This window comes from Megalops cyprinoides, chromosome 7 (assembly GCF_013368585.1).
Source record: "Megalops cyprinoides isolate fMegCyp1 chromosome 7, fMegCyp1.pri, whole genome shotgun sequence".
Taxonomy (NCBI): domain Eukaryota; kingdom Metazoa; phylum Chordata; class Actinopteri; order Elopiformes; family Megalopidae; genus Megalops; species Megalops cyprinoides.
In genome coordinates, this window is record NC_050589.1 from 19,664,456 (window position 1) to 19,691,126 (window position 26,671).

General features: G+C 43.9%; 2 protein-coding genes across 5 annotated transcripts in view; one reads left to right on the top strand and one right to left on the bottom strand.

Annotated features, from left to right (window-relative positions):
• The first annotated feature begins 253 nt into the window (after nucleotides 1–253).
• Nucleotides 254–7,042, top strand: adrm1 (adhesion regulating molecule 1). 2 transcript variants are annotated; one of them, XM_036534472.1, is made up of 10 exons: nucleotides 254–321; nucleotides 1,467–1,698; nucleotides 2,337–2,453; nucleotides 3,416–3,539; nucleotides 3,956–4,042; nucleotides 4,291–4,372; nucleotides 5,463–5,725; nucleotides 6,072–6,229; nucleotides 6,413–6,515; nucleotides 6,713–7,040. In XM_036534472.1, the coding sequence occupies exons 2-10, from the start codon at nucleotides 1,489–1,491 to the stop codon at nucleotides 6,820–6,822; spliced, it is 1,254 nt and encodes a 417-aa protein (XP_036390365.1). In that variant the 5' UTR covers nucleotides 254–321; nucleotides 1,467–1,488; the 3' UTR covers nucleotides 6,823–7,040. The 2 variants fall into 2 exon arrangements, with proteins under 2 accessions (XP_036390365.1, XP_036390366.1); XM_036534473.1 differs by having other exon boundaries at nucleotides 285–321; nucleotides 1,425–1,698; nucleotides 6,713–7,042.
• Nucleotides 7,043–7,654: 612 nt separating this feature from the next.
• Nucleotides 7,655–26,671, bottom strand: part of lama5 (laminin, alpha 5) — a 69,069-nt gene continuing 50,052 nt past the window's right edge. For all 3 annotated transcript variants that reach the window (XM_036534471.1, XM_036534470.1, XM_036534469.1), the window contains exons 42-80: nucleotides 26,382–26,495; nucleotides 26,017–26,147; nucleotides 25,638–25,718; nucleotides 25,315–25,529; nucleotides 24,849–24,949; nucleotides 24,434–24,617; nucleotides 24,033–24,176; nucleotides 23,315–23,466; nucleotides 22,967–23,077; nucleotides 22,594–22,705; nucleotides 22,045–22,209; nucleotides 21,547–21,743; nucleotides 21,274–21,390; nucleotides 20,729–20,883; nucleotides 20,033–20,174; nucleotides 19,708–19,810; nucleotides 19,439–19,552; nucleotides 19,113–19,298; nucleotides 18,683–18,825; nucleotides 18,230–18,409; nucleotides 17,547–17,683; nucleotides 16,983–17,136; nucleotides 16,401–16,537; nucleotides 15,338–15,509; nucleotides 15,083–15,211; nucleotides 14,590–14,735; nucleotides 14,108–14,240; nucleotides 13,663–13,806; nucleotides 12,723–12,853; nucleotides 12,307–12,468; nucleotides 12,042–12,171; nucleotides 11,508–11,665; nucleotides 10,716–10,905; nucleotides 10,352–10,504; nucleotides 9,741–9,900; nucleotides 9,441–9,571; nucleotides 9,257–9,350; nucleotides 8,904–9,023; nucleotides 7,655–8,544 (exon numbers count right to left, since the gene is read on the bottom strand). In XM_036534471.1, coding sequence (XP_036390364.1) covers nucleotides 8,396–8,544; nucleotides 8,904–9,023; nucleotides 9,257–9,350; nucleotides 9,441–9,571; nucleotides 9,741–9,900; nucleotides 10,352–10,504; nucleotides 10,716–10,905; nucleotides 11,508–11,665; nucleotides 12,042–12,171; nucleotides 12,307–12,468; nucleotides 12,723–12,853; nucleotides 13,663–13,806; nucleotides 14,108–14,240; nucleotides 14,590–14,735; nucleotides 15,083–15,211; nucleotides 15,338–15,509; nucleotides 16,401–16,537; nucleotides 16,983–17,136; nucleotides 17,547–17,683; nucleotides 18,230–18,409; nucleotides 18,683–18,825; nucleotides 19,113–19,298; nucleotides 19,439–19,552; nucleotides 19,708–19,810; nucleotides 20,033–20,174; nucleotides 20,729–20,883; nucleotides 21,274–21,390; nucleotides 21,547–21,743; nucleotides 22,045–22,209; nucleotides 22,594–22,705; nucleotides 22,967–23,077; nucleotides 23,315–23,466; nucleotides 24,033–24,176; nucleotides 24,434–24,617; nucleotides 24,849–24,949; nucleotides 25,315–25,529; nucleotides 25,638–25,718; nucleotides 26,017–26,147; nucleotides 26,382–26,495 — 5,577 coding nt within the window. In that variant the 3' untranslated portion in view covers nucleotides 7,655–8,395. The remainder of the gene's footprint in view (nucleotides 8,545–8,903; nucleotides 9,024–9,256; nucleotides 9,351–9,440; nucleotides 9,572–9,740; nucleotides 9,901–10,351; nucleotides 10,505–10,715; nucleotides 10,906–11,507; nucleotides 11,666–12,041; nucleotides 12,172–12,306; nucleotides 12,469–12,722; nucleotides 12,854–13,662; nucleotides 13,807–14,107; nucleotides 14,241–14,589; nucleotides 14,736–15,082; nucleotides 15,212–15,337; nucleotides 15,510–16,400; nucleotides 16,538–16,982; nucleotides 17,137–17,546; nucleotides 17,684–18,229; nucleotides 18,410–18,682; nucleotides 18,826–19,112; nucleotides 19,299–19,438; nucleotides 19,553–19,707; nucleotides 19,811–20,032; nucleotides 20,175–20,728; nucleotides 20,884–21,273; nucleotides 21,391–21,546; nucleotides 21,744–22,044; nucleotides 22,210–22,593; nucleotides 22,706–22,966; nucleotides 23,078–23,314; nucleotides 23,467–24,032; nucleotides 24,177–24,433; nucleotides 24,618–24,848; nucleotides 24,950–25,314; nucleotides 25,530–25,637; nucleotides 25,719–26,016; nucleotides 26,148–26,381; nucleotides 26,496–26,671) is intronic.

Genomic DNA, 26,671 nt, shown 5'->3' on the forward strand with positions numbered 1-26,671 from the left:
CAGATGTCCTTACTTAAACTTTTGAAGTGGATGTAAGCGAGTGATGCTGATCTACAGACAAGTCAAGTTTTGTGACCCTGACAGAGGATGGAGACTGCGCGGAGGAGTTCTATGACACAGCAAATAACCTCTACCAAACGCAAGTGATACATGGGCACAATGAAAAGATTGACTTGCGTTTTCACCAACCAGAAGCCTGCATGTTCAAACATGTAGCCAATCACCATCCAGTCATGTACTTTCAGGAAGACTTCCTTTTTGTTCCTGCGGCAGAAACTTGTTGGCAAGCAGGGGGTCGACAGTAAAAATACCATCGTTAAGGTAAGGTACTACAACTTGATAGGAATTCTGATAGCCATTGTAGTTTCCTGGTGAGAATTAATAGTTAACCATACTGTGCATAATTATTATCGGAAGCGACTCATATTTTACGCTATATATTTCTAGTTATATCTTATTTTTTTTAAGCTGGCTAACGTTAGCTAGGAAGTGTTCAGGTAGCACGCTAGCTAGACTAGCTAATGTTAGGCAGGTAGTAACCTATTTTTCGGGTACATGTAAGAGACAGCATGCTAGCTAAACATACGTTTGTCTTCCTAATCTCTGCATGGGATCTTACTTAAGGATATAACCCAACCTGGCACAGGAAGCTCAGAATACAGATACAGCATTAACGTTAGTTTGCTGTTTATCAGAACGCGAGTGTAATATCTTGCCCCTTGTATTTGCCGGGCTAACGTTAGCAAACCTTCTCATACACAAAGTGGGGAAAACTGATTCGCTTGGCAGTGTGGTCGCTAACTGGACAAAAGATGTCTTCACGTGTAAAGAAAGTGTGTTATGGGTCAGTCTGTTGTCTAAAAAGACGGCCGTGGCCGCATTTGGCAAAACTGCGGATCTTATGTCATCTTTACAGCAGGTCAGCTTGTCACCTGACTAGCTAACCTAGCTTGTTTTTGTTTCAATTCAGTGCCTTTGCGGTAAACAGACCATAAAGGAATCGTAGGAGAGAGAGGGCTCTTTAGAGGTTATAGTCTTGTACAAGTATAAATACAATTACACGTAGGAAATATTGCTATTTAAAAAGTAAAGAGTAAAAGAGTAGTAAAAATCTCGACCAGCTAGTTAGCTATCTTCCTTGGTTTCATATTTTTGGCGTTGAAGTAACCGTAACATCACCTCCTGTTAAACAATATTGACCCCGGTATTCGTATGGTCAGCCTTCCAAAACATGGACATAACTAGTTAATTGCACTGTATAATTTCTGGAATGGCAATTGACTTTAGTGAGCACAAGTTGCATGATTGTGGCCTCGAGCAAGGATTGTACTGAATATGTTATCTGAGCTTGGTACGTGTTTTTGTAACATTACCTAGAAGCTACTGACTGTTCGCTAACTACATCTTTCTGGTTAACATTATAGATTTTCTAGTGGTGCTTTTCCCTTTGCGCTCCTCCCCTGCAGAAGCTGAGCGTGTATTTTCAGGATGTCGTCAGGAGCTCTGTTCCCTAGCCTGGTGTCGGGGTCACGCGGCTCCTCCAGCAAGTACCTGGTGGAATTCAGGGCCGGGAAGATGACGCTGAAGGGCAGCACGGTGACCCCCGACAAACGCAAAGGTTTGGTCTACATCCAGCAAACGGATGACTCTCTCATCCACTTCTGCTGGAAGGACCGCACGACAGGAAACGTTGACGATGTGAGTAACCGCTTTTGTCGAATTGCCAAAAATTGCCTACGACTGGGCCGACCCTCAAGGCCATCACACTCAAAAACATGTCCCAACAGTCTAATTTAGCTGGAGTTATGATGCTTTGGTAAGTGGTAGTAGAAATCACTTGACACTTGTCCTGAAATGTCTGCGCAGCACCTGTCTGTCACAAAAGAAACTGAAGCCCTCAAAAGATGAATATATGATTCCCTAGATACCAGTAGAATTAAAAGAATGATGTTCTTGTGGACAAGAGGGTCATACTTAAGAACAGCAGTTTGTTCATTTATTTATTTGGTATTTCTTGATGTAGTATTCTTCTACATTGCCAATGGCTGCAGAAAAACAGTATCAATGGGATTGTTTGGAGGAGGCCTGGCAACCATAGGCTGAAGCCACTTACATGCTAAAAATACAGAAAGAGAGTTCCACAAAGTTCTGCAAAAACATAGGGGTGCTATGTTGTTCACTCCAGAAGTAATTGCTGTACTTAACAAGTTAGGCCATGTAGCTGCAAGCTTGCCCTTTAAATAGGAATAAGGTGAGGTAACTGGGTTCACCAATCAGTTCATCGTAATTGTTAACCACTTTCAGTAGTGTATCATCTTTGCCTTGCTTGCGCACAGGATCTGATCATTTTCCCTGATGACTGTGAGTTCAAGAGGGTTAACCAGTGCACCACAGGACGAGTTTATGTGCTGAAATTTAAAGCTGGATCCAAAAGGCTTTTCTTCTGGATGCAGGTAAGAGAAGGGGGGTATTCGTACTGGAATTTAAGGATGTTGCATGTTTGTCAGACCTAATATGAAAACTTTTGCATTGAAAATTTCAGTCGAGAAATTACATCAGCAATGAAAAGGTCAACTAAGGGGAAATCTTGCCAAAAATAATAAAAAAAAAATTGTACTTGTATGCACGATTGAGCCTTCCTTATCACTTTCAGTAAGCCTGCATCTTTACCCTTTTTCACTGTAAGATAGCTTTAGTGGAAATGGAGAAATATGTTAAACTAACCCTGTTGGAAAAAAGCTGCTTTCTGATTAGACACCTGGAATCATGTAGAAAAACCTCTTCTGGCCATATCAGTGTGTTTTTGTGTATTGTGACTCTTCATTTCCTTCAGAGTCTTCATCCAAAGTGACTTCCATAGTTTACACTTTAAATATTCATATACAATGGCCTATTTTACTGAAGCAGGTCAGATGTAGTACATTGCTCAAAGGTCCCAGCACAAAATAATTTACCACTGCCACCTAGTAAGGGTATGTCATTTGCAACTTTCAAAAAAGCAGGCCTATGTGTGAGAAATAAGAATAATTAGAATTAACATACTTGATGGAGTTATGAACTAATTTTTTTTTTTTTTACCTTAGATTTACATAAAATGTGTGCCATACAAAGCCCAAGTTATTTGACTTGTTTGGGATGTTAATGTAAAATTAATTCAATTAATGCATTGATAAAGTGTCAAACAGTGACAGGTGTGAATCACCACTGACAGTCTTGTGTTAGAAATACCCCTTCATTCCGATCCCTTTCTGGTCATTCAGTAGCGGGGGTGCTTTGAAGGGCTTTGAGGCACTTTTCACTGTCTGCTTGAATGCTGGTGTGTCGGCATTCCTTAACACAGTAAGTGCTGTTGCCCTCCCAACTCAAGAGCATTAATATCATGTTTCGCTTCAACGCTGGACTTCTGCTGTTTCAGGAGCCAAAAACAGACAAGGATGAGGAGTACTGTCGCAAAGTGAATGAGTACCTGAACAACCCCCCCATGCCCGGTGCTCTCGGGAGCGGGGGCAGCGGGGGTCATGAGCTGTCTGCCCTTGGAGGTGAGTAAGTGACATGACTACAGCGAGACCAGGAGCTTCCAATGCCGAGTAGCACATATAAAGTGACAGGTCCAGAAATAGTGGGCTATAGTCAAGGTCTACATGTATGTCCTCATTCATTGCTGATTAGTTTTTGCTGCAAAGTACAAAGTCCCAGTAACAAGATCTCATATAAGGTTCCTCATTTCAAATTGTCTTCATTTTGGTGAAAATGTTCAATGTGTGAATTTATAATAAAGATTTTCATCATTTCTACATGATTTTTATCTGAACATACTGCAGTTTTAGTATCCGTACCTGTGGAATTCCATATAACTCAAAAAGAGAATATTTCAGAGTACACGGGAAACTGATATTTGAGTGAAATAGAATTTTCCCCACTTTCTCTAATGGTTTGACATCTCATGTACTTACAGGTGAGGGTGGGCTGCAGAGCCTTCTGGGAAATATGAGTCATAACCAACTGATGCAGCTTATTGGACCGACAGGACTGGGAGGACTTGGTGAGTGGTCAGCTCTGATATGAAGTCTTATATGTAGAACTCAGTGGGTTGAAAAACTATGTTTGTGAAAGCTGATGGCAGGTGATGAAATATGTCTGATCTGGCGCTGGACTTACATTCCGCCTCTGCATATTTTTGCCCAGACAGCAGCAGGTTTGTAAACATGGGTTGAATCCCTTGCTGTGATTCAGTGATCATGCTGCTGTTGCCATATCTCATGGAGTATAGTGTCCCTCTGTGTATTGCAGGTGGTCTGGGGGCACTGGCAGGACCAGGGCTGGCCAGTCTGCTGGGCAGTGGAGGCCCTGCTACCAGCAGCTCGTCATCAAGGTAGCACAGATAATTTCACTTAAAGGGCCATGTTGTGGAAAATGTTACCACCAAATCATTTAAAAATCACTATTTAGAAGCACAATTCCATATATCCTGAATTGATCTATCAATCACTTTCAGACAGTTCTTTGAGAGCATTGCATTTCACATCATCTTAATCCACTTCTCTTGCTTTGCTTGCTTGAGAGAGAATTCAGAGAGAGAGAATTCAAGATATGCTGTTTTCTCTCTTTTCTAAATTCACTCCTCTTTACATTATTTTAAGACATGTTTTCTGGGCAATATTAAAATTTCACCATATAATCACACTTTAGTTTCACTATCAGAAAGAAAACTGCATTTTATTTCAGTAAACTGAAATTGTAAAATTTGCACCTAGCCTTACGAAGAGTGCAAGTTGTATCTGTAAATTTGCAGAAAGACTAGAGATGTTTGTTTTTGTCTGAGTTATTTCAATAAAGTTATATTTCGCTGCAGTTTTCAAGGAAAATGTGATAGTGGACACAGTGCAATGGATTAACCTTTCGATCATAGTACTTACTCCAGCAGGACTGTGGATGAGCAGCTCAGTCTAAATGAGGTCATGAATGCTTAATGACATTAGGGGCTGTTATTGCTGCTGCTGTTATTGCTGTCATTGCAATTTAGCAAAAATGTTGTTCTGCTATACAGGAACTGATTATAAAACTGCACTGTTAATCTGGTCTCATAGCAGAGCACTAGTAACACAACTAAACCCTGTTAATTTGATTTAACAAGAAAAGAACTAGGTCATTGTTCCTGCTGTGTAAACACTAAAGCTTTTGCAGAGTTTTAAATCGGTGGTCCCCCATATAGTGTTGATTTGTTTTGTATATCTTGCCATAAATTGAAATTGTCATTGTTTTATGATCTTTGTGATATGATATGTTATGATAATATAATTTGGTTTAGGTGTTTTCTGTGTTTAAAAGCGTTGGAGCTACCAGTAACATTGTCAGCTTTCAATAAGTGCACTTCATTTAATATATATGTGTTTCTTTGTGTATCCATTGGCGTGGTCCCAGGCTGAAGTTTTGTGGTGTTCACTCTCCCTCCCCCTCTCCAGCTCCCGCAGTCAGTCAGCAGCCGTCACCCCCTCCTCCGGCTCCGGGGCGACGCGGATAAGCTCCGCCCAGGCGCCCACCACGCCCATCACGCCGGCCGCCAACACCGCCACGTCACCCACCGTAACCCCCACCACCCCCGCGGCTCCCGCTACCCCGGTCGCGCCCGGCGCCGCCGGCCCCACGCAGCCCATCCAGCTGAGCGATCTGCAGAGCATCCTGGCCACCATGAACGTGCCCGCCGTGGCCGCCGGGGGGCAGGGAGGTGAGGGGCCTTCTCCGAATTCTCCAAAAAGCACCTGCACTACAGTGTTTTTCAAAACCACTTACCATAGTCAGCTCATTGCTGTGTGATATTAACCCTTTATAGTATCTCTAGGACCTTTAGACCTTTAGGATCTATGTTGTTTACACCTTTAGGACTAGATGCACAAGATTTTGACAAAATAAGAAAATTGCTAGATCAGTGAATGTTGTGTAACAACAATAATGTAATGACCCTAAATTTCCTCCTGTCCTTGACATAGGTTGTATCAAAAAGGGCATACCTGTGTATGAGCTGAGTCTGTCCTGCATGTATGATAGTTTTGACTACACTGTTTTTCCTCCAGTGGACCTGGCCAGTGTTCTGACCCCTGAGATTATGGCCCCTATCCTGGCCAACGCAGAGGTCCAGCAGCGGCTCTTGCCTTACCTCCCCTCAGGGGAGTCCCTGCCGCAGAGTGCTGAGGAGATCCAGAACACGCTCACGTCCCCGCAGTTCCAGCAGGTAGCCCCTCCTCTCATTCTCTCTTAAACTCACACACATCCCACTCCCTCCCTCGCTCCCCTTTCACGCCCTCACTCAGGAATGAGCACATGCTCACAAGCAGGATGTTGCAGCTGGCCACTGCCTGATGCCGGTGTTTGTGCTGTTTGTAACTGGGTGTGTAAATGGTCTCTCCTGTGTCAGGCCATGAGCATGTTCAGCAGCGCGCTGGCCTCTGGACAGCTGGGGCCGCTTATGAACCAGTTCGGCCTTCCCACAGAGGCCGTGGACGCTGCCAACAAAGGAGGTAAACATCCTGCCCTCTTCCTGCCGTACACTATGCACACACACATTCACACACACACGCAAGTTCTCTCAACAGGCATTACACTGATTTCCTCCAGAGTGACGGATGAATTGATTAACAAGATTAAGTTAATATTTGTTTTCAGTTCATGACACAAACGTTTGGAAAGTTAAAGCTATTCATGTTTCCTTGCTTAGATGTGGAAGCGTTTGCAAAAGCCATGGAAGGTGGTGAAGGAAAGACAGACAATGAGGGAGGGGAGTCTAAAGACAAGAAGGACGATGAAGAAGACATGAGTTTGGATTAGAATGTCTGCAACGCTAGCTTTTTTTTCCTCTTGTATCACATTTTGTTACTTTCCTGTAGTGCTTTTATTAGCCAAAGTGCATCTCTGTGGAAATGGATTCTCTTCTTTCGCTATATATGTTAAAAGGTTGGCACAAATAAATTTATCTTGAAATGGCATGGAAAAATGGCATTTTATCTCTTAAATAGTCATGGTTTAGCTTGGTAATGTATAGCGGGCATCATTTGTGTTTTTTGGGGCTGAATTAGATCACTCAGGTTGTAACCTTGGGAATGAGAGTAATGCTACATTGAGACTGCAGGCTTTAAACCTCATTTCTGAATTGTTGCTCATACGCAGTTTTTTGTCTGGCTATTCAAACAGTATTCATTTTTGAAAGTGGCCCATATCCGATATCAGTGTGGAGGGACCTCTGTCCTGAAATGTCCTGCATGCGCACATGAATAACAACAGAAGATGTCATGTCTGCCCAGTCACACAGAACTGTAACAACACCTGGGCCATTTCTCATTCATTTCAGTTCCCATCTGCGCCTCCACACAGGTCGCATGCAGGGCGCATAGCTAGATAGCCAATTTATGTCCACATAATCATGTGGCCCAGACTGAAAAGTTGCAACTTCATGTGTTTTTTGGTGTTCACACTGTTGTAAAAACAGCTACACATATGAGGGGGAAAAAATGGGAATTGGGCCACTTTCAGTTGCAGTCTGAACATAGCCTAATGGGGTGTTCGGGTTCAGTTAGCAGGGACATTTCAGCCACTCTGCTCCTCAGCAATGTGTTTCTTGTATTTCCAGTGGATGCGGAACAAAATATCAAATGTGTATTTCTAGGCCTATTCCCGTGTATAGGTCCTGTATAGTTACAGTAATTCCTCAAAGAAAATGCCTTTAAAATTACCTGTCCCACTGACAGCAAGTGCAAATTATGGATGATGTTAACAACCCAAGTGGCAGAAATTCTGCATCTGCTAACATTAACAGTGCTTAGTTTGAGCCCTTTGATACTCATTACAAAAACCTATAATCTTTCCAAAAGAACACTTTATTGACGCCATTAAAATTTGTTTACAGCAACTATAGTTGGTTGGGGATCATTTAAAATTTCTGAGTGAAATACAAATACAACACCAGTATTTGTTATTTTTATAACCCCTCATGATACATTGTTCCCATAATACCGCATACAAAATGAAAGGAAAAGGTGCAATTCCATTAAAATACATGTGGATCATATCAGTCCCAAATACAGATGGAGCATTTTTGTGATCATTAAACATTTTGGACCCTTTAATTCCTGCAACATGTTGTTTACAACACTGGATATATGGACGATCGTGGATAAGGACATCTCATGTCTTAAGGATCAATGATACCCCAGTTTTTTTCCCAGTTGTAGAGGTATTTGAATGGTAAAATGGGCAGGTGGAAAATAGAATTTCTGTTTTAATAATTAAAATGTAAAAATTCATATTTATAAATATCTGTTTAAATTAACTATTGAAAGAAAGCCCACCACCCAAGGTTGTAACGTGTCGGGAAGGTCCTCTGGATAGAGCCGGCATGTGGTGACTACATGGAGGGGCAGCCCTGAGTACCCACGGCTCCATGCACAGATAGGGGCTTGCTCAGTGTCATGGGCCTCTGGTTAATAACTACCCTTCGCACACAACCGTGGAATGAGGGCAAAGAGGAAGGCAGACCGGGGACATCCACAGCATCTGTAGAAATGGAAAAAAGAAACAAATGAAGAGTAGTCAAATTTAATCTTGAATTGGGCTTGTGCATGACTGTACTGGTGCAAGGTGCACATAGTTCTGTTCTTAGAACAGCCTACACATTATAGCTACTATAATGCACATTTACATTGTTCAAGTACACAGCTGCAACCAAATGATTAGTGTAGGTATGTTAGCAACATGCTATTTGTTTCTGTCACATGGAGATAGAACTAACATTCTAGCTCTAAACTGAGATTTATGAATCATCAAACATAAATGTGTTTTCAATGCTCCTGTACCACAACAGGCAGACTGAATCTCACATTATCCCCAACGTAATGAAGAAGACAGAAACTGACCTGGTACTCCACCCAGGTAGACTGTTTCTTTGCTCCCAGAGGAGCGGCTCTGCTTGGGGCCCACGCCATGCTCGCTGACCATGTCCACATCAAGCTGGATCACATTGCTTTTCTTCACAACTGCGAAACACACCGACAGAACACATTACACTAGAACCATCGAGGTCACCTGCTGCTGGAGCGTCTGTTACGGGTTTTTTCGGTTATACCCTGAATCCTGTTTTTCTTTGATTTAACCTTGTGACATTTTCCAAGCACATCAGGTTCCCCAAGAAAAGCTGCCATTTTCCAAGAACTTTTGAAAAACTTTTTTTGGAAGGTTTCTGGCACAAATGCAGCGGAGTGTTACTCACTTGTGATGCTGTGCCAGTGCCCATTGCACACTGACTCCTCCGGTGTCAAAGAAGCAGAAAATTCTCCGTTGCCATTATTCGCCAAGACTGTCACCTACAGAGGGGAAAGCAGCACTGTACCGTCACCAAAATCTCCATCAGTGGAATCTCAGAACATAATGCATTTCAGACAGGCATTTGGTACCTCTCCCTGGTTCAGGTACAGGCTCAGCTGCAGGCCCTTCTTGCTGCCAGCATGCAGCAGCAGCCCGGAGTCCGAGACGGGCCGCACCTCCAGCAAGATCTCCAGGTCCCGGCCCACCGTCAGGGTGTCATCTGAAACAGGGAGAGGGGGCTAAGAAAACTGAGACACAGCTGGCCCAATTTCTTCCCAGGTATTCCTGCACGCACTGAAAATCCAACCAAAGAACTAAAGTCACTGTCAGAGTTAATGTTGGCTTAAACAAAGACATTTTAAATGAACTATGCTGTCCAGAAAGCTCACCAATAGAGATGTGTCCCCCCTGGCTGGAGAAGTAGACCCCCGGCTGCAGGCTATCCTGGAAGCAGGGCACAACGCCCAGGGAATGAGAGGGGCCTTCCAGGGGCTCCTCGTTTAGCCTTATATCCCTGATACAGCCAGCAAACCCTCCTTGAGCAGGGACCTGCAGCACCAAAGACAGAACCTCAGCTTCATCCGAGCCAACATTTCACTCTGATCAGGGGAAGGGCTAAAATCCTGATAATAGTTTTTATTTGTTTTCAGGGGGTTAAAATAGTGCCATTTTGATATTAGGGGACGCACCAAATCATCATTACCATTATAGAAAAGTAGAATTTATGGGTATAACTGAAAATGTTAATTCCCAAATACTTCAGCTAGTCTATCACAAAACAGCCTTCCCACATTAGCTGTAACAAGGCAATCTAATTTCATTCCTTTCTTACTGTGTTTTTGTGTCACTGTATCTCTGATGGTAAAACCTGATCAATCTAACAGCCAAATTGTATCTGATAAAGTGGCCTGTGCAATGTCATCATCATTACAGAATGTTAAAAAAGATTCCATGTAAAATATGGGTCCAGCTTTCCATGCCGATTGCAACCCTGCCGTACCGTGATCACTGAACTGGACAGGCTGGAGGGAAGGCCTCCAATATACAGAGGGGGAATGAGTGGACTCCTCTCCACACCAGACACCCTCCTGGTCTGCGCACTGATCCCGTCCACTATCAGAGTAGCCTTCTCCCCCTCCCTCTTTACAAAGACCTTGAGTAAAATATGTACACACACAAATACAAACATCCAGGTTACTTGTATAGCATATAAACAAACAGTTAAATACTAATCAAACACAATTTTTCAGACTGGTACACGTGAATATGGCATTTTCTGCCTCTTTGTGATACTATACTCTCCAACCTCTTCAGGGAGTTGCTGTTGTGTCCTCCACTTGAGTGGTGGTCCGAAGGGTGCTTACCGTATGCCACTGATTGTCTGTGTACTTTTTGCGGCTGCGAACGCTGGTCTTCTTTCGGCCGTTGTCAATGAGCAGGAGGAAGTGACCACCAGAGACAGACAGCATCATGGCAACACCATTTTTCTCTCCTCCCACGTAAAAGATCAGCCCATCTGAGGAGTTGACACGCACACCCATGGAGAAGTGTGGTCTAAAGGTGAGAAGAACACAAGGTTTCAGTGTCTGATCCAGACCTGGTTTCTGTCTCCAACCACTGTCCCAGGATCGGTTTAGCTAACCCAATCCAACTATTAACTGAAAAAGGCAGAAACTGATTTGTAGCCACTGCTTCTGAGGATTGATCCATGTCTATTAACAGAGTAACCCAAGAGGTCAATGTATGAGGTCAAGATTAAAGATTCAAGATTCAAGATTCAAGTCAACGTCATTAATATCCTCTTACTTAATACCTCAACCTCATCTACATCACTTCTTGCAATGGGCTTGTAGTAAATCAATCCTGTTAAAATCACCAATCAGTGCTTCTAAGATTATCTGTACTCATACAGAGATCAGCAGCAGTTAAATTGTGAGGCAGGCACTATACAATGTGTGGAAAATATCTATGTTCAGACAGCAATAAAGGGGGATGCTAATACACCAGTGGATTATAGCTAGTGCCTTCTTGAATTTCTGGCTTGCCATACAAGGGAACCACTAATGCATGAGTGTGACTTTCATGGTGCCTCACCCACTGGAGGAAAGACTAACACACAGGTGTGATATTATAAACGAGGCCCCGTGGAGACTCACGTCTTCCTGAAGGCCGCAGGGAGGGAGTCGAGCTGCATGTAGCTGTGCGAGGAGCCGCTGAAGTGCAGAGCCCGAGCCTCAGGGGCGGACAGCTCTGGCTGGCAGGACCCCCGAGCGCTGCGGCTCCGTGACCCGCCCTGCGGCTTCCTGTTCCTGCCCTGGAGTGGCCGGGGGGACAGACGACACACTGGGTTAGCCTTGGAGCAAGCGACTGCGTGCGATGAGGCTGTCATTATACGCGTGTCTTAATCTAACAGGGTATTAACCACTACAGGTCTTTAAGCAAGGCTCACCTCAAACACAAAAGAGAAGAGTAGCACCCACAACATACCTAACAAAACAAATGGCTGACTCTGGTATTGGAGTATTGGAGGAGTGGAAAAATCTGCACAAGACACATTACGCAGCACCTTCTTCTATGAAACTCAGACTCTTGGAAACACAATATTAGTTTTCTTCACACGTGCTTCTTGAGGATTCCTCTTGCAGCAAGCCCCATTACCAGGCTAATGGTGGTGGTACATCAGGCTTTACCTTGGGGTTCTTGTGGCCCCGCGGGGAGGCCAGGATCTGCTGGGGCCCCTTGGCTGGCGGGCAACTCTGCGGTGCGTTCACGTTCTCCTTCGCCTTCAGCAGGTCCACCACCGTCTGCGGCAACTTTGTGCTGTTGACATTGAGGTGAAAATGAATCCTTCACCTCTGTCCCTCTTCACAGATCAGCAGCCACCATTCCATCCCCAGCTCGCCCTCCCTCTTTCTCTGCCCTCATCTGGCCTGCTCTTCCCTCTCTCCCACTTACCGTTTGACAAACAGGTTGCTGAGGCAGCCGCTGACGTTGGCCACGCCCACATCCACAGGTGTGCCCCCTAGGTACACGCTCCCATCCGTGCTGGCTGTGGTGGGGCTCGTGTCCAACACACCCGCTGGGTTCTCCAAAGTGTCATCCACATAGACATACAGCCTAAGCAAGGGGGATGAATAGTAGAAATTCAACTTGAAATCCACTCGGTGGAGACAAGCATGGTGACGTTCCTCGACAACGCTGGCATAAAGTGAACATCACATTCTCATTTCACTTTAGGCTATGCACAAGAATACAGCTACACAATTGGTGCAGTGGTTCAGAGTCCAAAAAGTCTTATCATCCTACTTCACAGACAATGAGGTTTAGTCTCATCATGAGACATCAATAAGAAATATCTGCATCTGACTTACCCTGTGCCATTGCTGTACAGAGCCACATAATGGCTGTTTGCATCATTGTAGGTCTTCTGAGTCTTAATTTCCTTATTCCCAGACCTCACCACCACATGACCCCTGTCGAGGTGAACCTGGCACACTTCACTCTATAGGAAGCAGTCAGGAAGAAACAAGCACACTGTTAAGTCAGCAAACCAGGACTCTACTTCAAGGTTTTACAGGCAAAGTCACAGATGCAAGGAAAGGTTTTCCATTTCTCTATATACTGTACCGAAAGACAGTCAATGACACATAAGTGATTCTTTTGTGGAAAAATCAGGACAATCATCAAGCTATCATTCCCTGCTGAATGAAGGAGGGATCAGTGGACCTCTGCTATTCCATGTGAAGACCTGTTATCAACATTGAAATCCCGTATGGTGAGAGGTGACTAGTAAGCTAGCAATATTTTATTAAGTTAGGGATATGATAACATAACTCAGTATATGGCTAGTTAACTAAACATACTGTTTTCTTGTCACAGTTTGCCAGCCAATACTAATGTCATTTCATAACGACAGAATTTAGGCAGGTAATGAGCTGTCTATCTTAAAAAATGCAATACAATTATTGGTTAGCAAACCATCTTTTTAAACATGAACTACCAAATTCTCACTTGCTATATATATTTTGAAAGTATGGTGTTTCTGCATTAATGTTAGATGCACATAATGTTGCATAAATTTAGAATTTATACCATCTTACCATACTTTTACAGGGACAATTGAGGTGCAGTGCTTTGCTACATCACTTTACTGAGCAAAGCCCCAGAGCTCTCACCCTGAATTCAAACTGCTACTATCTGTAGTATACCAGCAAGTTTAGTAGTGCCCCAAACATTGGAAATAGAGAGTGTTCTCTCTCTGTACAGTGAAATAAAACAGTACTGATGAGGATGAGCCCTGTGGTGACGTACTTCTTTGTTGTAGAGGAACATGAGCCCATTCTTCTGGTCAGTCCGAAAGCCCAACCCAGCATAGAAGTCTGATTTCGCGTCCGGGAGGTTGTCTAGGGGTAGGCTTATGTAACCGGTTCCAGAGAAGTGCGCTTCCCTTGTGACCTGAGGGGATCGCAGACACACGGGCAACAAAGTTACTGAAGGCCAGATCAAGAAGTAAAGATTAACAATTTTTTTATGTAACAATTATGTGTTTAAAGTGAAGTGAGTGTGGCGTGTACCCTTTACTCTTTGTCAGAGCTATGAGAAAACCACTATTCCGCCACTGATGTGTGTGCAATTGCACAGTACGTCAAAACCAAGTAACAAGCAAGCAGGCAAGCAAGCAAGCAACCAAACACAGAGTGTGCTCAGGGTTGGGGGAAGTGGCAGGAGAGAACCTAAAGAAACAGGCAGTTCTCACCAGGAGTTCATGGGGGCAGCCATAGCTGACTCCAGAGCTGTTCATTCTCTTGATGTCAATGTAAGAGTCGTAGGCCTTGATGTTCCTGATGCAGCCTTTGATGGAGGTCTGTTCAGGGAAGTAGGCCTTCAGGCTGCCCAAAAACACAAGCATACCTGCAGGTTCAGTTCAGGATGTTTGCAACTGCCTCCACATTCTATTAAAGGCACAGTAGTCATTTCCCAATCTCAAACTGTGGGGCAGGCCTCTCCTGTGCCTGGATTGGGAAAGCACAGTGCAGTGGAAATAAAAGCAAGCTACAACTTAAAAAACACGCTGAATACTAGAGAATGACATGGCTGCCAAACACAGTTTTAAGTCTGAAGAGAGGAAGAGTTGAAATACTTTGAGTTATTTCAAGAGGAAATGTACATCAGTATTTAGTGTTTAATGGAGGGCATATTGTCTCTGTGTTTTTCATAATGCTGCACTTGACTCCACACCTGTCTGGTAGTTTGTCCTTTGGCACTCCCCCTAGGTAGTAGCTCTCACTGAAGCGGGGCAAATCCATGGCGATCACATTATACACGGTCGTCCTACTGATCTTCACCATCAGCCGTTTATTTTTGTGAAGAATGATGACATCCAGCTGGACACGGAAAAGGCGCAAATCACACACTGTAACATCTTAGACCTTGACTGGTATTATAATACCCCACAATCTCAGCCTGAGAGAAAACATAACAGTGATATGACTTCATAAGCACTTTACATAGCTAGATTCACTTATAGGGACAACCATGGTTATGCATATTCCACAGGTATGAGAGTCCACATATTTAAAGTGTCCTAACAAGTGCTCCACACTGTTTCAGTGCATAAACATTTGAAAAATGCTCCTCCTGTCTTGCATACCATACAGTAGGGTTTATTTTGTAAAACCATGATGATGAAAGTACTGAGGATGATGGTGATGATTAATAATCTGAGTCTTACCGTTTTGGTCTGTCCACCAATAACATTTGCCTGGTCTGTGATGATCGGTTCTGCCTCCTTCATCTCTCCCGTGAAGTCATAGAACACCTTTATCAGGCTGTTGTGGACAGCCAGACACAGGAACTTGTCCTGAGAGCACCAATACAAAAGCATATGATGCACTGTGAATGCAAGTGAAACGCTTTCAAGTGAAAGACCGTCCAATACTTTAAAGCGTGCTACTTTCATGCTTGGCACTGTACGCTGAAAACTGACCTGGTCTTGTAGCAGCAAAATGATGCCATTTTGTGGGAGCACCTTGACTTCCTGTTCAAAGCGACTGTATCCTCTGGAGCTTCCCTCCGCGTTAAATGTGATCTTCGCATAGCCTGTGCCATCAAAATAGGCTGCATCGTTGACCCACTGCCGTACCAGGGCTGGCTTTACTCTAATTTTAAAACACAACAAGCGTACAATAAATACCATCACAGAACAAAATGTGTCAAGTGGAAGCAATTACCCTTGAGCCATTCAGCATTAATCATTAGTATCTTTTATGATGTACCGACTAAAAAGCAAAGAAGATTAAATGCTAAGGGTAGCAATTAAAATGCATTCATTAAATAGCAGAAGATGTTTGCTTTGCATTGCTTACATGGTGATTAGTTTTGCCTTTTGGAATATAGAACATTTTATGATGTTAAGGCTTTATGCATTAAGACCTGAGATACGTGCACATAAACTCCAGTGCATCTCAGATTATCTCTGAAAATAATAACAAGCCAGCTAGCAAATAAAAAAGGAAAAGAACTAATTGTCACACACTGTACTTTAACCGTGTAATTTCACATTAACCACGTCATAACCATGTCTCAGAATTATCTGCTCGGCTGGCATAATTAAAGCAAGTTGCTGCTGTGTTCTGCAAAGAGGATCAGGGAGAAAATCACCCGGCCACCAGGCCGCTGGTCGGGAGGTGTGGTTATTCATGACACCTGACTTTACATAGCCAAACTAAGCAATATGTGGCTATGTAAGTCTGAATCCCGAACACTGAAAAATGCATAAAAAACTCTCATTGCCCTTCAGTTATTTATACACAAATCATGGATTCATATCATTTGCAGATCTCTTTCATGATAACTCTGTTATTGTTGGTCTTGAGCATCTATCCCATTGTCTTTGTATTGGTTTTGTTGTACCATGGGACATGTGACCTGAACAATTATATCAGTACAAATTATTTTCCAGTGGACAGTGTCAGACGCTGCACCACCATTGTGAAAGCTAACTTCTGTGGAGGGGCCCTGTGTCCACACTACCTGGCGAAGAGTCTCACCTGGTGCACGGCTTAGTCTCAGTGGTGTTAAGTCGGAAGGTCTGTTCAAAGTTGTACAAGCTCAGAACTTCCTCATTTAGAGTGCCCATTTCAATGCAGCCCTGGAATCCCGTAGTGTCTTTAAGCTCAGGAGGGAGCTGGGGGAGACAGGAAGAAAGATGTCTTTTGACTGCTTGAAAAAGGAGAACCTGCAGTGCTCTGCACTCTTGCACCTTCTTGGATGGCCATGTGAATGGCTTGTGAAGCCAAATATAGCAGATACTGGCTTTGAGCACAGGTGTAAACAGACATGCATGTACACACACAGACGTTCATGTAAACACAAACATATAGTAAGCCATTTACTGCTCTTCCTGCAAGCACTAATGGTGATTCCATGCTCACTACTTTTGACAGAATGATCACTAGTAAGGACATTACCATCACTGGTAAGTAAAATTGTCACTAGTGGGATCTGTATTGCCACTAGTTAGATGGCAGAGACTAGAGACAGCGGCCACTGGGGATTTAATGTTACAATGGCTTGCAATATATACACACATAAACACGTTCACACACACATGCATGCAGACCTGCACTTACCTGGAAGTTGTCAGGATATCCTCCCACATAGAAGACAGCATCTTCTGCTGAGAGGTTAAGCAAGCCTTTTTCCCCTGCAGCCTCCGCACTTGCCTTGAACACCCTGTTCCCTGCTTTCTCTTCAGAGACTGATATCTCCCCATGCTGCAGAATCCTGAAAGAACACACAGACCATGAAGAAAAGAGGTGTTACATCTCGCTCTGGGTCATCAGTCACAACTTTTCTGAAAAGCTCAGCACACACCATTACCTAGACTGCCTGACAATGCAGAAAGAAAGCACCAGCATCCATGGTAATTGGTGTGGTGTTGAGTGGTATCCTGCCTGTTTGCATTCATTTTCATGGTGTGACGCCTCCTTCTTTCCTCAGATCATCTCAGAAGTGTAGGCTGTGCCCACCTTCTCATCTTTATTAATTTAATTGACCTTACGATTATCATAAGGCAATGTTTTCCATCTCTAAGAAGATTTTTTTCATTCCTGCCATGTTCACTGGCATCCAAGCACTAAACTGCAGAACATTTTCCAGATCACATGACTGCACCCAGTATATGGAACACCCACCTATCCAGGCTGACACTGTTGAAGCCATCTGTTTGGATCTGGTAGTCCACCATAACCTCTGCTGTTGCTCCGCCCAAATTGTACCGCCAGACCAGTTTCTGTCCCAAAAGCGTCAATGCCAAGTACTCCTTGGTGGGCTGGAGATCAACATCACAATATTATTACTTTTATCAATATAAATAATAATAATTATTATAACCATGTGAAATTAGCTCTTTCCAGTCACAGAAAACCTCTCTGTGGCAGCCATAACAAGACTGCAGACCATACTTAATTATTAGCTAAATAAAACTAAACGTTTTTCTCATAATAAATGCATTATCTTCCCTTATGGGGAATCATCCCAAGAGAGCACCGCTACTATGCATATGTCTAAAGGAAACAAAATGAGCATTTGATGTAAATAACAAACATTTTTATTGTGGCTTCATTTTTACCATTTAACTCAGTATTTTTCTAAAAATGATTGTAAAAAAGAACATTGTTCTGTCAGCATTTTGAGCTCACAGAGGAACTCACAGTGCTCATATAATAAAGAAATCAGCCTATTGTCACTTTCTCTGTCATTACCTACTATTTTACACATACACATTTGTAAGATGAAGTAAATTAATCTGAAAGGTTTGTGAAAAAATCCTGCCTGAAAAGAACCCCATACACAAACAACACAAGGGGATACTTACATTTTTGTTGCCAAGGTATAAGACGAACTGCTGATTATTATTATCTTCCCGTCTTTTCCTTTTGGGTGCTTGCAGAATGATGTCAAACTTGAGTGAGGTGTAGGCTGCCAGGTCAGCCAGGTTACTGGGAGTCCTCACCTGTACCCCTGAGGACCCATTAAATTTCACTGGCACTTTCACCTGCGACATACACACAAATACACAAAGCACAAAAAGAGCCATGGGACAGCTCATCAGAAGTGTTCACTGTTCACAACACCAATACAAGACACTGAAATTCAGGAAAGGGGACCTGGAGTTTATGGTGAGTTTTGTTCGTGATGCACTCTGTGGCAACCTGGTTTGGACTTTAAGTGCCAGCGTAATGTCACAAATCTTCTCTGCTTCCTCCTTGGTCCCTGCCCCCACATCTTCAGTGGTCATTAAACACCTGTGCCCTCGCCACACCCTTACCTTGTTGGCGGCATTGCGAGCCTGAGCAATTAGCTGACGGATCCTTTGGATGTTCTCAGAGATGTTGGGCATCTGTGTGGAATGGTTCTGCAGCTTGTCCAGCTTCTTCATCAAGAGAGGGATGGTGTCACCCAGTAACCCAACTGTAGATATCACCATGAGGACAACACATACATGCAAACACACACACGCAAACACACACACACACACACACGCACACAAAGTATTCTTAGGAATGTTTTATCAATCGGTCTGAATTGTAAGAATAATTAATAAATAGTCCTAATAGTCTTAATAAGGTTACTTTATAAATAAAAAATCATCATTGTGCTGCTGATCACACCTGGATGAATGTTCATAGCTCATGCTTATGGTTCATTAAATGAAGGGTGTCGTATTGCATGTAGTGGGTGTTGGGCGCTTAGTGAACCTGATTTGTTAGCTTCCAGGAAGGCATTGTTAATGTCCTCATTGGTGGTGTTGGAGTCGCCATACTGTTTCTGCCACTGGTCCAGCTGCTCCTTCATGGGGCTGAGCACCTCCTCTACCTTGGCAGCGGTGTTATTGGCCTGAGCAGCTGCTGACTTGGCAAGCTCAATGTTCATGGCTGTTTCCTCTGGAGGAATGTACATCAACAAGTTGCTCTTTTTTTTGCATGCATTAGCTTGGAAGAATAGAAAACTTCAGAATTTTCTGCTAAGAAGAAGTTGCCTTCTGTGTGTGTCCATGTGTCTGTGTGTGCAATATCTAACTCACCTCTGCTGAAATTGAGATTCGTCTGGATGGTTTCCAGATCCTTGAGAAGAGACTCCTGTTTATTTTTGGCATCTTGAAGCCTCTTCTTTGCATCCTGAAGCTCAGGCTTAATGTCTGCAAGATGAAAAGTTGTCTTGGTAAACCCTGTCATTGGCAAATCATGCCCTTATCATATTAAAGTCACTAAAACACTACAACAAGAATGTTAGGACATAAAATTAAGGACACTGATGTCTGTTGGCATGCTTGTTACGTGTGAATTCTCTTACTCTTGGCGAGCTTATCTTGCAGATTCAGGGCCTCATCCATCAGCTCATTGCTCCTGTTCTTCAGTGAATCAGCCAGCTGGCCAAGGTCTTTCCCCTGCACCTTCTAAATGAGTCAAAAACAAACAGACACACATGCAATCAGTATGAGCGCATGTATACATGTAAATGTGGTTGTCAATGAACAGTTATATATCTGCATTCATTTAGATGTGTGGGTGTTTGTATACACATTAAAATCATTGTGTCCTAGTCCTGGACACACATGAGAGAGAACGCAAGGTAAGCATTCCCATGGTGCACTTGAATGGAGGGACACTGCACAGACCTCCAGAGCATCCATGGCTGCCTGGTCGGCCTCACGGGCAGCGTTTTCAGCATCGCGCACGGCAACGATGATGTTGGTGTAGGCGCGAGACGCGTTCACCGCACGCTGGATGAATCCGTCCTGATTTGTGTCTGCAATCACGCTGCATAGCCGGAGGAAGGTAACGTTAACTAATGTCTATGTATGATTCAAAAATATTCAGCACAATTAAACAGAACACAGTGTCACACTTGAGCCACTGCACTGGTTACACATTCAACCCACACTGTGTATATCCACATACCATGCTGCTTATACATTCCACGTATCAGTAAAAACATACATACATACATACATACACACATACATACATACATACATACACAGACACACCTTAGGTCTCCTCAGGGACTTCACATGGCCGCATTTCATAATATTTATGTGAGCAGCAGACACCTACATCTGGGTTTATTTACATGGCTCATATGTTACAGTTTGGGAAATCATAATCATAATCAAGTGGAGCTGCACCAAGTCAATTTTCATGCCTGGCTCAAGGATACAGCCAAGAGCCACTTCCACAAAACCCCAAGTTCTCTTGAGCACAACTCAGCACTCTGCCCATCGGCGTATCCCACTAGCAGCATATTCCACTCTGTTCTATCTGCCAGCTGGCTGTGCTCCTGCTCCCTCTCGCTGCTCCCTCTGCCTGCCCACCTGGAGAGGTTCTTGGCCAGCTGATCCAGCAGCTCGGCGTGCTTCTCTGCAGCCTCCACCAGAGGGATCTTGGACACAGTCGGGGTGAACGTCTGCACCTTCTCAGCCAGAGGCTTCCTGGCCCCGTCCAGCTGGGCTGCCAAGCGCTCGTATTCCTGTAAGAAAGTAGGATTACCAAGGTCCACACGCTCCACACAAGTTTTTTATAGTCATCAGACTGTAGCTGAATTCGCTATTGTCATAACGTATTATTATCAGGATAAAACTGAAATGCTTTACAAAATCAAGAGCTAACTCTACTCCTTTTAAGTCGTCTTTTAAGAGGAAAAGCACGCCGAGGCACTGCACCACTAATATAATTGTGAAATGTTATCATAATCATAGTAAGTTTTCAGTTTTTCCCAAACACTGCTCTAAGAGATAGCCACAGAGAACCAAGGGAAATCACTGATCCATGGCACTGATCTGAAGCTTTGTGCAGGGGGCAGGGGGAAGGGTGGAGGACAAACCCCAGGCCTGGTGAAGGGGCTGATGGGAACACTGACCTCCTTGGAGTCATGCAGCATGGAGAGCAGGTCGTTGACTTGAGCCACAGCATCCTCTGACATCTGCAGCAGGTCGTTCACCTCCTTCTGTTTCTTCTGCAGGTCTTCAACTTTTTGCTGAAACAAAGCATTAGTATTACTAAAATATCTCACACTAACACATAATAATGTTGAGACTCGTGACACTTCACATTAAGTTGCACTGGCATGGTACAAGTGTAGTTTCAGTGTAACTCAGATCTCATCTGATGGCTTTCTGTGTCTCTCTCTCACCCGGCTCTCCTCCAGTCTCTTCATGTTGATGTTGTTGGTGTCAGAAGCCCGGGCGGTGTTGTTGACCGCTTCATTGAGAGCGTCCCTCAGGTCCATCAGCTCAGCATGGAACTTGCTCAGCTGGTCCCTGATGCTCTTGACCACAGCCTGGTTGTCTGCCAGTCGGTTCACCAGCTCCTCCTTTACCCGATCCACCACTGCGAGAGCAGGAGCAAGAGAAAGCTAATGAGAAATAATCTCTGATGTATTAAAATTCCAATTAAATCTAAGCTTTTACAGCCTTAAGGGCGCATAAAATTATCTTTGTAAAAATTTCAAGGGAGCAAAAATATCTAATTTCAGTTCATTTGAAAGTTGTAAATGGTAGTGTTCTGCAGAGGAAAGAGAAACAGAGACCCAGCAGAGGCACTGCCACGTGAGGACCTCAGTAGGAAGCAGCAGCAGGTATGAATGGAGGAGTGGAGTCTGAAGTGGGCAGAGAGGTTACGGGTCACTCACGCTTCTGGGCCTCCGACAGCTCTTTCTCAGCCGCAGTCTTCTGGCCCTCACAGCCCCGGAACCTCATCTCCCGCAGCATGGTTTCCACCTGGGCCAGCTTCCCAGACAAGTCCTCCCCCGGGCCCTCACTCGACTCATAAGTCTTGTTCGCCAGGGCTGAAATGTCTGAGCAAAGGCAGTGGGACAGCAGGGGGCAGATTCAGTACACAGCATGCAGTATCCTCAGGATATACGTGGCACAGTAAAATCTGATGTGAGTCTGTAAAGGTTTCCTAGGAATTCTCAGCTGCAGCTAAAAAAGTGGGAGAACTCCTACAGTGGCAGGCTCCAAAGGTGAGTGGCAGAGAGTCCTGTTGTGTTAAAAATGTGCAATTTTGTGTGTATGGATGCTGATGGACTGACCTATCTGGACACCACAGAAAAAGACATGAGCCGAGATGACGGATAGTCACTGCTTTTCACTCCAAAGCCCTAAGATTTTAATTGTAAGCGTGGCATATCCTTTCTCTGATATTATGATGTCACTGTTCATTCATTGCTGAGGCACACCTTCAATATCTCCCATGATGCCCTTGATGAATACAAGCAGGTCTTCGGCTCGCTGGTGAGTTTTGCCGGTGCTGTTCTCAAGGTCATCCGCCTTCTGGCTTGTCAGCTGCGCCTGAGAGGATCAGTACATGAAAGGAAGTGTTTCACACTTGCTTTCATCATTATAATTACCCTTAACACATTCTTGGCAGTGATACAGACAGTCTTCAAACAGTACATGATAAACGCAACATTTTCTCAGATGGCACAGATCATTTTAAATGACTGAACATAAAAGGAATGAAAGGAAAATGGAAAGGAGAAATGAGGAGAGTGTACTGTAAGTTATGGTCTTCAAATCATGAAAGAGGAACAGAGCAGTGGTGTCCTGTACCTTTTGCTCCAACTCATCGATGTCAGAGTTGATGTTCTGAGCCTCAACCTCCAGCATGTCTGCTCTACTCCGGCCTTCATCCAGCGTGGAGTTATAGTTGTCTATTGTATTCTGGGTTGGGGACACACATTTGGGGAAAAATACATTCCTTTAGATGTAACAGAAGAGGCTGCATTGGCATACCAGTGTTCCAAGAACACATTCTCAGATGATATATGATAGCAATGATATATAAAAATGATATAAAAAAAATGAAAACCATTTTGGTATAATTCATAGATCCACCTGTACATGTGTGTGCTTGTGTGTGATAGTTTTTGTGGGACACTCTATGACAATGGTACGTACAGCAATGGTTGCTATGGAGCTGTTGAGGTTGTTCAGCTGTGCCCAAGCGATGGAGCTGGCATTCACATTGGTCAGCTGATCCTTGACAGACAGGAAAAGGCCATTCATTCTGTCCAGGTCCTCCAGCAAGACGATGACACAACTGTCGCAGACTGTCATTCACAAACAAGAGCAATCAACCACTATAATTACAATTCCAACAGCACGTGTATACACACAATATTCTATTCTGTTACTGTGAGGGGTCATGCTTTGTTCTCGCCCTTCGCTGCTGAAGAATCCTGAGACAGCGACTCTCTACTGCATGAAAAGTCACAGCTGGAATACTTTTATTTCAAGCGACTGGATTCTACATGCATCCGTGGGGATTAGCATAGTAATTACACAAAGGACTGAAGAATGTGTACTGAATATTCATAAGTGCATGACTTTAGTAAACATCTTTGGATTCAATACTGCAGAGTATATTCAGTGACAGAACTTCAAATACATAGAGCCAGTGCTGTTTGCAGTTTTCAGTAAAAGAGGTCTCTATATTCACCTTGTATAAAGAAATGAATGGAAGGACATTTCAGAGATAGTTATCCCAGTGGTAGTTAATATAAATGCAGTTTATATCAAGAGAGCTAAATTTCTGCCCCAAATTCCCAGAAATTCAAGAGCCTAAGCCAGCAATCGCTCTCCAGGTAGCGTTGTCACCACAGCTGTCTTTACTCACCTTGGCAGTGTATGGGATCTACTCCATTCTCCACGGGGATGCTGTACCTGTTTGCACAGGTGTCACACTGTTTCCCTGTCAGCCCCGGGCCACACCTGCACTCCCCTGTCCTGGGGTCACACAGTCCTGCTTTGCATTCACACCCTATAACAGAGTTGGGAGGATATAAAACAAAAAAATGATCACTGAAACCTACTGCCTCAAGTACAGAAACCCAAATATTGCGGAAGATTTTTTGAAAGGATTTTTTAAAAGAGACCAAAGTGACAGCAACTAAAATAATCATTTTATATGCATGGTAGGTATTTCATCTTCAGTCCGCTTTCAGTTTGTTTTTTTGGGGACATCATTTGTTATAAATCAGGACTGATGTGTTGAAACTCTGTAACCTGCAGACTCACTCTTGCAGCCTGTGGGGCTGTAATCCCAGTGTCCCGGGGCACACTGGCGGCAGTGGGGGCCGTTGACACCTGGCCGGCAGGCGCAGGTCCCGTTCCTGGGGTCACATGATTGTAACAGGGCAGCTGCAGCATCACAGTCGCAGCGCCGGCAGCCAGCGCAGGTCTCGAATCCGAACATCCCCTCCTGGAGAAACAGCAGCGTTAACAACGCCCGCAGTGAAGACTGGGACATACGGGACGATGTAATCCCCAGCACACACAGCATTGCTTATGCTAAACTCAGCCCAGGCACCAAACCATCACTTTCATTTGCTGTTCCCCTCTATATGTAATCCAATCCAAAAATACCTTATTTAAAGTATTCTAGAAAATTCAAAACATAACTATGCATGTGAAGAAGAGAAAGTAGACACACCTCGCAGATGTCACAGTGGGCACCCTTTACGCCAGGCTTGCAGTGGCACACCCCCGTGTGAGGGTCACATCTGTCAGTGCCACATGGTGAACAGTTGCATTCTGGGAAATTAAGGTAGGGAAGGACATTGTACTATATGAATATGTTTAAGAAGAGTAACATAATTCCTAGTGGTGAGCATAAAATCATCTCAAACAAAAGTTTAATGAGAAAAAATAATATTTTAAATGAGAAGGGATGGAAAAATATTGTAATACTTCAGGCAAAGATACACGGTATAAGGAGCCTCACCACAAAGCAAAATTTAAAGGAAAGATAACCTGAGAAACCTGAAGCTGGAAACCTGATGGAGGAAAGGCGAGGAAGTCGAGGTTGTGTGGAGTGATAATTTTAGCATGCGTGTAAATGTGTGTGTGTATCTGTGTCTGTATGTGAGTTTTGGGTGGAGGGCGCTTTGCTGTCTTACTGGTACAGTTCTTGGCATTGACGGCGTCCCCGTAGAAGCCCGGCGCACAGACCTCACAGTGTGGGCCGGCGGTGTTGTGCATGCAGCCCTGGCACTCCCCCGTCAGCGGGTGGCAGTTGCTGAACAGCATGTTGGGGTCTGTGTTGTCGTGGCACTGGCAGGGCTGGCAGGTACTGCCGATCACCATGGGGTTGCCGTAGAAACCTGGAGCACACCTGAGGGGAAGCAAGTGAAGAGGAAGTACTGGCAAGATGAGTCAAATTCCTGTAGATTTTTCAATTCATCTGTAACTGTATTTAAAATTACTGGTGCATAAAACTGACCTCTCACAGTGGGGTCCAGCATATCCAGGCATACACAGGCACTGCATCCGCCCTGACTTCTCCACACAACCCACAGCAAAACTGGAGGGCAGAGACAAGGCAGTGCTGATCAGGTTTGCTAAATGATGAAAGCTCACAACCCATATTTTAAAGTGAGATACAACATCATACCGGATATTCAGCAAGGAAATTCAGAATTCAGAAAAAAAAAACTCAAGTGTCCCAAGCAATCTGTCTATGCAACTAAAGTTGTTGATCATATTTGTACATTTTTGACCTAATTTATTTTTTTTTTTTTCGTATTTTAAGATTTTATTCTGCTTTAAATAGTGCCACATGTAATTCTTGAGACATTGAGAGAGAAGGTGAGAGGACTGACTTGTTGGAGGTAACCTGCAGTGGACAGGGGCAGCTGGTACATGAGGGGGCGTGCCCATCAACCGTGGAGTTGCCAAGGAAACCACCCCGACACTTCTCACAATGATCTCCTGCAGTGTTGTGCTGGCAGTTCTATGTATGAAGAAAATGCACATTAAAATCATCAACACAAAAACATCCAAACCAATCAATCGATCAATCATGACACTTTGTAAATATTTGCAGAGTGATGGCACTGTGGTTGAGCCTTATCTATCTCATCTATCTAACTAGGAAATGCAATTAAAAGAGCTATATCACGGTTTTAGTCCTAATGTGTACTGAGCTTTATCTGATCTAATCTGGCAAAAAAATACTGTAACTTACAACACAAATCCCTGATCCATCCAGACACTGGTCAGAGTGGCCATTGCAGTTGCAGGGAACACACTTTCCCAGGAATAGTCCCTTGGTGTCTCTATAGTAACCTGGTGCACATTGCTGCAGGCAGAGAGAGGATTTTCATGCAACGCTAAAATTTGGACACTCAATGAAACATGCAAAAAGGACAGTATCTGCAATGAAGCACAGAACATTTCAAACATTACTATTCTCATCTTCCCCACAGCACAGATGATACCCTCTTCCGCTCACTTCTGTGAATAGATTATCTGAAT

Excerpts from the sequence above, each read along its gene's own strand:
- adrm1 (XM_036534472.1), top strand. The coding sequence starts at position 1,489 with ATGTCGTCAGGAGCTCTGTTCCCTAGCCTGGTGTCGGGGTCACGCGGC. Across the intron at positions 2,454-3,415 it reads GGCTTTTCTTCTGGATGCAG|GAGCCAAAAACAGACAAGGA; the intron begins GTAAGAGAAGGG and ends CTGCTGTTTCAG. Across the intron at positions 3,540-3,955 it reads TGAGCTGTCTGCCCTTGGAG|GTGAGGGTGGGCTGCAGAGC; the intron begins GTGAGTAAGTGA and ends ATGTACTTACAG.